The sequence below is a fragment of the Gekko japonicus genome, unplaced genomic scaffold, assembly GCF_001447785.1.
Source record: "Gekko japonicus isolate JY-2015 unplaced genomic scaffold, Gekko_japonicus_V1.1 scaffold300, whole genome shotgun sequence".
Taxonomy (NCBI): Eukaryota; Metazoa; Chordata; class Lepidosauria; order Squamata; family Gekkonidae; genus Gekko; species Gekko japonicus.
Window position 1 is genome coordinate 1,278,598 of NW_015169179.1, and position 11,608 is coordinate 1,290,205.

The 11,608-nt window shown below is 44.7% G+C and overlaps 1 protein-coding gene across 1 annotated transcript in view; it reads right to left on the reverse strand.

Moving 5' to 3' along the window:
* The window catches only part of GPC1 (glypican 1), a 143,232-nt gene extending 133,147 nt beyond the window's left edge, over positions 1–10,085 (reverse strand). Inside the window, exons 1-2 of the mRNA XM_015416059.1 lie at positions 10,001–10,085; positions 5,786–5,944 (exon numbers count right to left, since the gene is read on the reverse strand). Coding sequence (XP_015271545.1) covers positions 5,786–5,944; positions 10,001–10,085 — 244 coding nt within the window. The remainder of the gene's footprint in view (positions 1–5,785; positions 5,945–10,000) is intronic.
* Between the last annotated feature and the right edge of the window lie 1,523 nt (positions 10,086–11,608).

An 11,608-nucleotide genomic window follows, 5' to 3' on the forward strand; every position in this document is an offset into this window, starting at 1 on the left:
ATCAAAGTAATAAAACAAGGCTTATGGATAGCTGCCTGCTGTTATTGAGATTTCAGCTAATAGCTGGTACATGACATATTAATCCAACAATAGTTAAAGCATGTTTACATAAGCAAATGTTCTGGCATAACACCTCATCTGATTTCTCCCCCCCCCCATTTGTTTACATAGTCGAAGGATGTTTCAGAGACTATGGAATGTGTGCCAGCAACTCCTTTCAACATGAGCAAATGAACCTCCTGGTTCAGTTCATTTGTGCTTGGGCCACAAACCATAAACTGACATGAACCACATTTTTCCACTTCATGCCCATCCCTATGTGTGGTTACCATTTTTTGTGAATAGGGCAATGTGCATATTTTCCAGCTTTGATATGCATAAATACATACCATCAAAAATCTGGATTTCCAATCACATGTATTGAACCTGAAAAATACACATTGTCCTAATCACACAAAAATAACTGTGTGGGGGGGTTATGTACAATATGATTCTGCCTTACTTGTGGTTGGATTGCTAAAACTGTAATGACTAAACTGGGCTCATAACTGAATGCATTCTGTCTCCTTGTATGCCCCTCAGTTCCTTTCTCAATAGAAACTGAGTTCATTTAATAAAGCAGTAAAAATAAATCTTTAAAAGGGACAGGAAGTGAAATTACCCTTAAAGAAAGCAAACCCATTCCATGTGGCATTTTCTGCTTTTCTGCCTGTCAATTGGTTTGAAAATGTGAGATGTTTTTAAATAATTGTAGGAGGGTAGCTGTGTTAGTCTGTTACAGCAAAACAGAAGAAATAGTCTGGCAAATTAAAGATCTATCAATTTATAGTGGCAGAAGCTTTTGTGGCCTAGAACTCAACTCCTTCAGTTGGCAAATTGTATTGGGCTGGATCCTATAGATCCCATTCCATTCATGGTGGAATTTGCCTTCAGAGTGAGGAATCTTCTGGTGGTGCAAGATGCTGATATGAGACTGTGCCATAAACTGGATGGATCCTTAGAATCCTGTACATTTTATACATAAGGTTGCCAGACCCCTGATCTGAGCAGGGGTTCCCCTGATTTTTCAAGGCTTCTGGCCAGTGGGGGAAGCCCTACCCCCAAACAGGGACGTTGCACAGTGACATCCCCAAATGATGACATCACATGGAAGTGATGCCATTACAGTAGGGACGTCATGGCATGATGCTCTGGCTTGAGGGCAAAAAACCAGAGCATTGCTGCATGGTGTCCCCAACGTAATGACATCACGTTGGTATGAAGTAAGGACCTGGCAACTCTATTTATACAGTGTATATAAACACATGCACACAGAGTAGGGGAGAGAAAAAACAGTAAATAGTGGGGTCAAAACATCATGAAAACATTACATTACAGTTCTGATTAGTTGGGCTTTAGTCCGCAAATGTTGAGTATACGACAATAAACCTGTCTTTAAAAACAGTTCTGATTAATTGGGATTTAGTCCACAAATGTTGACGATACAACAATACATTTGTTTGTCTTTAAAATTGTTAATTTATTATGGGAATTGCTATTAAATTGTTTTTGGTTCCTCATTTTAGCAAAATTTAAAAGGATCTACTTGTGTGGAAAATTATGTCAGTTTCATTCATGCCACCTCTCTGTGACCCATCTTTTTTCCCCTAGCTGCTTTTAATACAATAGTAGCCATTCCAAGAAGCCCTTTAAAGCAGCAATGGCCTATCTTAGACTCATTAAAATTAATCGCAGTAGCTTGGTACTTTTACATAAATAAACATGATTTGTTGCATACTGTGATTTGGAAAGCCTGGTGGGATTCTGACCATCACTCAACTTTCCCTTTACCTATGGGAAACTATGCCCCCCCCCATCCAAGTCTATCTGAAAAATTATTTAGCACTGTCTTCATGTACCCACTTCCTTCGGCCCACACATATCTCCCAGATGTGTTATATTACATTTTCCTACATACAGGAATATGTTGTGCGGAGAGGAAGGGAAGGCGACTGTAAGCCGCTCTGAGACTCCTTCAGGTAGTGAAAAGCATCATCATCATCCTCATCATCTTGCCATCTAGGTCCACATCGCAGCCACTCGCCCATCTGGTGGCAGGACCCACCAGGGCACTGACAGGTGATGGGGAATGGCTGCCGGGCTTGCCTGGGCCAGTGCTCCAGGAATTTCAGGGTGCTCTGGAAGCCTTTGGGAGCCTTCAGAAGCCTTTGTGCCAGAGCTTTGTAAAGTCTCCTGAAAGCTGCAATTCCTATGGAACCAGCCCGAGACTCAAAGGAATGCAAGCGCCCCCAGTAGCCATTCATGCCAGCTGTTGGTATCCAGGTGAGCTCTGCCACGAGAATGGCCAGCAGCTGCAACACAGGCTTAGCTGGCAAGGTAAATCTTGCAGCTCCCTACTTCCCTTTTCAATTTAAAAACTGAAAGGACCATGGGGGGTGGGTGGGTTAGCTTGACTGTCAGCTGATAATCAGGCCCGGTCCCTTTAAAAGGTACTAGCATGCTCTCCCTCCCCACTCCCTAAACCACTTCCAAAATTCTGGGAGGTAACTTTTTTGTTACTTTCATAATTCCAGGATGATGATGATGATGATGATGATTCTGCTTGGGTGCACCTGAGACAAGCCAAAATGTCTAACTTTGGGTATATTTTTGGCTTGGGTATACCTGGACGCACACCCTAATAGGAGGGAAGATTTTGGTTGAACATTAGAAGACAATTCCTGATGGTAAGTGTGAATTGACAATGGAATCACCTGTAGGGGGTGGGCTCGCTGGAGACCTTCAAGCAGAGGCTGGACTGACACCTCTAGAAAATGCTCCAGCTTTGGACAGGGACTTGGACTATACGGCTCCTTCCAATTTGAGAACTCTGTAACCTTTCACCTATGTTCTGGAACAGTACAGTTCTAGAACTATACTGTGTGACATCTTTGAATGAGTTTTACACTCAATATTGAGTATTTCTATAGGTTATGCACACATTTGCCCCGATGTCCAAGTTTTCTGAAGTCAGACACCAAATAACTCATTTACTAGAATTAGATTTCTTCTCTCAAAAATATCTAGCAATCCTAAAAATAAGTAAAATATGGTTTTGCCCAACTTAGTCCCAGAAAATCAGCCCATGAATGACATTAATTTTATCTGACTTGCTTAAAACATATACCAAACACTGATCTCAGCCATAGTTAAAAGCAAACTGAAAAAAATGTGATGGGAGCAGGAAACATCTTCTCTGGCCTAGGGGCTCAACAGAGGTTATGCATGCCGGAGAGAGGCAGTGATTTGTACATTATGGTTTGATACAGTAATATTTTATTTGTTTTAGTGAGCACAGACGTGGCTTCAGGACAGAGATAAAATTGTTAAGAGAAACACATCTTACAGAAATAAAAGGAACATTTTATAAACCACCAGGAAAAACAAGAGAAACCAAGAAAACATGCAACTTCATCCAGAACACCACGTTTTGAAAAAAACTCATTAACCAAAATTGTATCCAGTAAGTTGCAATCAGGCAAACCCTATTTTTAATTTTTGCAGAGGTGAGAGACTGGATTTGTTGGGATGTCCTGTATTACAAACAGGCAAAAGGTCATCCTTATGCCAAGATATTAAATTAACTAGAAATTTGGCTGGGGGGGGGGGGTGTGCTAAAGCATGTTTATAGTAGAAGTAAGTTCTTTCAAATATCCAGATGATCAACATACTTTAGAATTAGGCACATATACATGCAAAGTTTAAAGTCTGTGGAAAAGAGGAGTTGTATCCACATGCCATGCCACTGGGCTCACTTTGTGTAGGATGTAATATTTAATATGCACAGAGTCCAACACAGGAAGCTTAGTCCTCCTGAACCTAGGATCCTACCCCATCTTAGATGGATCTCAGACAGGCAGCGGCAGCATGAGATAAGGTGCACACCTCTTCTACTGCTACCTAGACATGTTCTAAGGCAGACTACAGAGAAACTACCACTAAAGCCACCTTTGGAGCTTTGCAGTAGTGACAAAAGCACTGGAGGTGACAACAGGAATACCTCACCTATTGCCTTTTCCTATATTGGTATGCCTCTCACTTGTCTGGCCCCTCAAGTGGCGACTTGGGTATTGAAACAACCCTGTTGCGAGTGTTGTGAGGGGATGTCTCTGAGGTAGGGCAGCCACCCACACAGCCCAGTAGCCAGAAATTTTGGCTTGGTGGGGCATTGGGAAATTTTGTGGGGCAGCAGGGAAGGGGGAGGGGGAGGGGCAGCTGCACGCCTCCGCTTGGAGTTTTGGCACGGGCAGCCCCTGCTTGAAAAATAGCATTTAAAGGGACCCTTTAAATACTGTTTTTCAAGTGGGGGCTGCCCACGCCAAAACTCCAAGCAGCAAATTCGCTGCTTGGAGTTCAGGGAAGGCGTGCAGCTGGCAGCCACCCTTCTCCCTCAACTACTGCAACATTTAAATGGCCCGCTGATGAGCTGGAGGGACCTTTAAATCTTGGAGGAAGGGTTGGAGAGGGGCAGCAGCTGTTGTGGGGCATGCCTCACATTTGAGGGGGTGGAGCCCTGAAAGGCCCCACTGTAGCTATGGGCCTGAGCCCACATCACTTCTGGGCAAACTTGGTTTACATCTGGCTGGGCCAGTTGCACCAGTCTGGTTGGCCAGCCCCAGAGGTCACCCCTTGCCACACAGAGCTTTCTATTCCTCAGTTCTGAGGTCTTTAGACAGGGCTAACTGGACTTATATGCAGAGAACATGCTTACAGTTGCAGCCAACGTGTGTATATAGGCCAGCTTAGGGTAGAAAAATACAATTCTATTTTCATCTAGTATAGGCCCTACACATTGTCTTGTACATGTGCAGAGAGCTTTGGATACACAGTTGCACTTACTGGTTAAACTTCTAGGCTATAATAATGTTATTAGAATCCCCTGATTGTCCTCAGTATCTATTAAACAGCTCCAATTTTGGCATGTTCTTCAAATTGTCCTAGGTTTAGTCAAATATTGTGGCTGTTTCTGAAGGTCATACTTATTTCTTCAGAGTCATTAAGCAACCCTGAAGTTTCCACTTTTACTTCACTGTCCATTTAATCCTTCCTTCCTGTTCTAGAATTATTCTGATGACCATTTCCATGTGGATTCACAGGTTAGCTCAGTTTTGCCAAAAGTCAGCCACTGGTCTAGCTGCACATATTATGCACATAATTCCTTGGGAATAAAGGGGATAATCAACCCAGTCAAATAGGATGTGGTTAAAAAACCAACCAGAAATGGTAGATGTTTGATAGATATTGTAGATCAGCAGCCCAACGTATTTCCTGGTGCCTACCTGTTTCTGTCTCAAAGCATCTCCTCCCTAAAATGATGAACCAAACTGGCCTTTCACAATTGGAATAGATGTTTCAGAAGACCCCAGGAGGCACCACCTTTGGGTGTAAAGGTACTATCCATTTAGAAACAGCTACATTCATTGAAGGAGAATTCCTGGCTTGCAGCCTCCTAAAATTCTCTGGAACTCTTCCAGCATTTTGCAACTGGAGCCTCCCCCCCCCCCCATGCAGACATTTTGTTGTGGTGCCCACTACCAGTTCACAAAATTCCAAGGTTCAGTAAGGTTGGGGATTTCTGTTCTGGACCTAAATTTTCTTCTCAGTGGTGTTTGGATCTGCATGGACACTTCACTTCACTTTGATGTTGAAAATCAATTACAACAAACATGTACACATTGCCTTAAAAACTGTATGGGCAGCTGTTACCCCAAACTCAGCCAGGTTATATCTGCTTTGTTTTACTTACCATCAAAGCTCTTGTACTGAGATGTTAAGTTTATTTGTACTGAGCGAGTCACTTCCTTCAACATGCCTTCAAATTCAGTCCTACTCTTGTTGGCAAAGTTCTCTTCCATCTCACTAGTACAGCAAGTGTAGCCTTGTGGGCAAATCCTCAAGTGTACTCCTGGATAGAAAATAAACAAATATACAATTGTATAATTTGCTATAGTAGTTATTAACATTCAACAAGATTCTACTAATGAGCCACAGTGTTAGTATGAAATGGATGGTTTTTTTTCAGATCATTAATTCACTCCCATCAGATGGAAAACCAGAAACTTATGCTGTATATCTAGCAACAACTTGGTTTCCTTGTCCTCTTTACTTTCTAATAGGAATTCACTTCACTGAAAATCATACGTGGAAATATATATCTTGTCTAACCAGGCGCTAAATAATCCAATTACAAGCAAGTCAACACATACCATGCAATTAGATGGCAACTGCCAAAATCTTGCTGGCACGTCTGCAGAATGGCTGCCTGTAATGGCATCGCAGAGAGAAGGCATTTGTTGAAACCCATCTAGTCTTGTCTATTTTGCAGCTTGATCTTTAACAGCTCTAAAAACAAGGAGCCTGTCATCAAAATTTATTCAGGCTCCTCCAAACATGTATCTTTCAGTGCTGGGCCCCTGGGGCCCATGTTCTTGGAGATGATGACTCTGTATCATTCTGTAGATCACCATGTAAACTACAGTTCCAGAAAAAAAAATTTCAGTGATATTTCAGAATGGGTGGAAAGGTAGGCTTGCCAAGTCCCCCCGGGAGGCGGAGAAACCCCCGCCCCAGAGGCCCGTTCCCCACTACCGGCAGATTGGGCCCCGGGGGGAACCCCACCCCCAAAGTACGCAACGTGCATGTCACCAGGACGTGACGCGACCATGCCGGGCATGCTGGGGGTGGGGCCACGGTCATCTGAGGGAAAACTCTATGGTTTTCCCTCGGATGGTCGTGGCCCCGCCCCCAGCGTGCCTGGCTTGGTCACGTTACTTCCGGGTGATGGGGTTGCGGCACGCGCACGCACGCTCCAGGAACATGCCGGGAACCCTTCGCTCCAGCAGCAGGTAAGACTTGGCAACCCTATGGAAATGTAGCATTCAATATTTGGCAGCAAGATGGTTCCTGTCTAGATTTCCTTATCTCTGATCCACAACAGGAACACAAGGCTTCAAGACCCATGCTACGGCCTACAGTACTTAGTTTTGTTCCTTCCTGGAATGGACAACAAGTGCTGGGAGGCAGCAGATGGGTAGAGTAGCAGCTGCTCTAAGGTCAGACCTTTATGAATACTTTCTGACAACAGGAGGAAACCAATGGGGGAGCCAAAATCCTCTACCCCTGCATACCCAGAAATAACAGAGAGCAGTCACTCTCATGTTGCCCCCCAAAAGACTCTAGACACTTTTCTGCACTGGCAGAAAGAGGGAGATGTTACAAGGGAGTCATCACCTTTGTGGTGTACTCTAGAAAAATGGGTCATGCCACTCTACCTGCCCAAACAAATAACTTTATCTGTTATTACAGTGAAATTATAAGTTATGAGAGGTAATCTTTGCTTGCAACCCTTTCTAGGCTGTCCAACATTTCAGAGGTGAAGAGAGATGTGCCTGAAATGCCCTTACCTTCATTCTGAGAGTAACTGCCCAAACCCCCACCTCTCAGACAATGATACATGGTTGATGAAGGCTCTGCTGTGGGGACTGTGGCTCAATGGAAGAATCTCTGCCTGGCACACAGAAGGTCCCAATTCAATCCCTGGCATCTCAATTAAAGGATCTGGCTATAGGTGAAGTGAAAGACTAAAACCCTGGAGAGCTGCTGCCAGTCTGAGTAGACAATACTGGCCTTGATGGACCAAGGGTCTGATTCAGTATAAGGCAGCTTCATGTGTTCATGCATTCCCATCTGCTGTAAACTGTATTCATTTACCCTGCAACAGCTGATCCTGAAGTGCTTTAAAAACCAGGGAGCTGCGGTGGCTCAAGTGGTTAAGATGCTGAACTGCAGGCTGTGGAAGGTCGGTAGTTCAGCAGTTTGAGACCCGAGTGTGCCGCATGATGGAGTGAGCTCCCGTCTCTAGTTCCAGCTCCTGCCAACCTAGCAGTTCGAAAGCAAGAAATTGCAAGTAGATAAATAGGTACTACTTCAGTGGGAAGGTAACAGCATTCTGTGCGCCTTGGTGTTTAGTCATGCCGGCCACATGACCATGGAAACGTCTTCGGACAGTGCTGGCTCTTCGGCTTCGAAACGGAGATGAGCACCGCAACCCTAGAGTCGGATTCGACTATCTTTCGAGAAAGGGAACCTTTACCTTTACCTATGCCAAAAATGCTGCCACAAAAAACTTAACAATCACTTCAAAATGAACCTCATAAGCATGTGAAATGGAAGGGTATTTATTATATGATAACTTTAATGTTCATGTGGGTGCATTTACATGCACGTACAGTAGAGAGAAGATGCATCCCTCCCCTGCTCAAAGATCTAACTTCCAGCAAGTCATGTAAACAAAATTTTAACAAAGGGCAGTAATTTAGGAAGGATGTATTCCAGAAAATAGGGACTCTCTGCTGTAAATTGAGACAGTTGGAGTGTATGTTCCCCCTAAATTCTCTCTCTCTCTCTTAAGTGTTTCTTTTGGGGGGGGGGGGTGGAGAATATAAAAGGCAGTGAAATAAACAATGGGAGAATAACCAATGGCTCACATGTCTCCATATGTACTCAGACAATAATGATATTGCTAATAACATCAACTACACCACCTAGGGCTCACCTACTTGCACATTTTTAACATATGCCAATTTAGTGTATGCCATCATGTGTTAACAATGCCCTCTTACTGTCTACTTTGGACTAATGTGTCAGTCTCTGCGAATTGGGCATAAACTATAACATCCTGAAACCAGCGAGAGAGTATTTTTAACTTCCTGGATGTACTATTACAGACTGAAAGTCACTGTCCTACAAAAATATTCAAAGGTATGTAAAATGTGAAGTGCTGAATGAGAACTCATCAAGAAATTAAACACCACATGTAATCCTGGCTAAAACAGAGACTTGGATTTCCTTTCTCACTACAATCTCTAATAGCTCTTAACAGGGCTCACTTTCTAGAAATTTTAATTGGCTGTTAACATATTTTATCAGGCTATAACCTTGTATCACAATCAGTTTATTTTCACTTAAACATGAGGCTATTTCTCTTTTAGCAGTTGTTACCGACTCTATTTACCCTACTTTATCTGTTTGAACCTTGCTCTGACCTCTGTCATTATCTATTATATGCAATTGCTAGTTCTGTTGATAGATGGCTAGATTCATACCTAACCCTTCTACCTCAGCTCTTCTTTTTCCCTTACATAGATAAATTATACTTGAAAGATCTATGACAGAATTCACATCAAACCTCTCTGCCTCAACTCCTTGTCCTCCTCACTTTCCTCCATAAGAATTCTAAGTATGATCTTTCCCTGATGTATTTGAAGAAGTAAGCTGTGACACATGAAAGCTTTTATTGAAATAAATGATCTTCGACGTGGTCTCTGTGCTTCACACCCATGGGATCCAGTGCGCATGCGCTGGATCGATCAGTGCTATAGCAAGCTCTTTTAACAGATTTTCGCGCCCAGTCCCTCGGGCATGCGCAGAAACCCCACTGCACATGCCCAGAGGGGTAGGCGCGGACATCCCGCCAGTTCCTTTCTTACTGCCGTGTTGGAAAGACCTTTTTCTTCGTCAGTCTGATTGGTTCGCGTGTTTTGGCTTTTTGCCTCACGGCTCTTTGGATCCCCCCCCCAGTTTATTTCTTTTTCTTAATTGTTCTTTCAAAAACACTTAAAAAAAACTTTTTATTTTCTGCTGGGGGGGAGGTTGCCGCTTTACCTCAGTCGGGCCTTCGGGCTCCCCCCCCACCCCTTCTTTTTTCATTTTGGCTTTATGGAGAAGAAGTGGGGCTTTTTTAATAGGTGCAAGGGTTGCGGTAGTAAACTTGCTCCTCCTGACCATCATAACCTTTGCATACTTTGTCTTGGAGAGACTCATCGACCCGAATCCTGTCGCCACTGTGCTCACTTTTCAAACCAGACCCGAAAAAACCGAGCTGCGCGCCTTAAAGTGGCCCTGCTAGAATCGGCTCTACATCCTTCCTAAGCGATGGACGCCGAAAAACCATCGACATCACCAGCTCCGGCATCGAGGCCTGCCTCCGATATCAGCCAACCGACACCGAAGCCTCTGGCATCGAAGGCGCAATCCTCCACTTCCATGCCGGTGAAAAAGAAATCCAGGCCAAGTAAGGAGCAAAAGTCCGCAAAGAAGGGCTCTTCCAAACCCCTTAAGGCAGTAAAGAAGGCGAAAGTAGCGGTGGCTGCACTGGGTGATGCCCCTAAAGTGCCTCCCGCTCCAATGACTGTATCGATACCGGAGGCCCAAGTCCCTCCGTCGATACCAACCATCCATATCTTGGACTCCCCTGTCCACCAAATGGAGCGTCCTTACTCCGACATCGAAATGGTAGAGCTCCTAAGTCATCGAATGGATGCAGAGCCTTCCCCGTCGCCTTCCCCGTCGTCGACATCGATGGTATCAGAAGCTCCCGACATCGATCCACGTCGGCACCAATATACTTTATGCGACGTGGAGCATCACCCTCCACGTCCGCACACTCAATCTGTCGATATCGACAACCGAGATTACGCGGGCTCCTCTCAAAGACGTCCATGGTCCAGAAGTTGATCCCCGCGAGTCTTTTTACCCCTGCTACCTCTGTCTTGGGATCAACGACAGATGAGGTATCTGTATGGGGCTTATCCACCATCCTTGCCATGGCGGACTCCGGCGAGCTATTCTGACTGGGATCGATATTCATCCCACTCTGCTCATAGATTGAGGTCGCCCTACAGATCGAGACCTTCAGCATCTCTCTCTCTCGTCCACCTGCAGACAATCCTGCCCAGCATAACTTGGATCACAGTCGTCCTCCCAACCCTCAGGTCGTTCAAACCGGAGTTGTTTCCACCCCTGTTGTTCCACCAAGACCATTAACTGGTCAACAGGACACTCTGGTCCACACCAGGAGTCCTGTGATTCAATGGAAGACAATTCCAATACTGAAGCATCTGAGGCTCACACCTCCCCTGATCATAAGTCTCCTAATCAAGCTGTTGCTGATGATTTGCCCATCTCCCCATCCGACAATCTCACGTCATACACAGATCTTGTTAAAAGAATGGCCCATTCCCTAGGCCTCTCTGTCATTCAGCAACACCCGCAGGTGACGGATGCGGTTTTTCACATCATCCAGCTGGATACATCTTCCACTCTGGCATTACCCATGTCCACTGTCCTTTTGCAGGGAGAAACCTTCGTCAGCCCCGGTGACGACAAGAAAATTGGACCATATGTACAGAGACAGGGGCCGAATTTCTATTCTCCCATCCTCAACCAAACTCCATGGTTGTAACATCCTCCTCAAAATCTAAACGAACACACTCTGCACCTTCAGACAGAGAAAGTAAAAAATTGGACGCCTTCGGCAGATGCTTCTATTCCACCGGAGTGTTGGGTGTCAAAACCACTAACTATTTGGCCTGCATGAGCAGGTATCAATATACTCTCTGGGAAAGGTTCTCCGAACTATTGACCCACCTCCCAGAAGACAAGCTTCAGGCAGCCAGAGTCATTCAAAAGGAGGGCATGGTGTTGGCAAAACAACAAATAAATACTTCTAAGCATGCCCTAGATGCGTCTTCCAGGACAATGGTCTCTGCTATAGCACTCCGGAGGCATT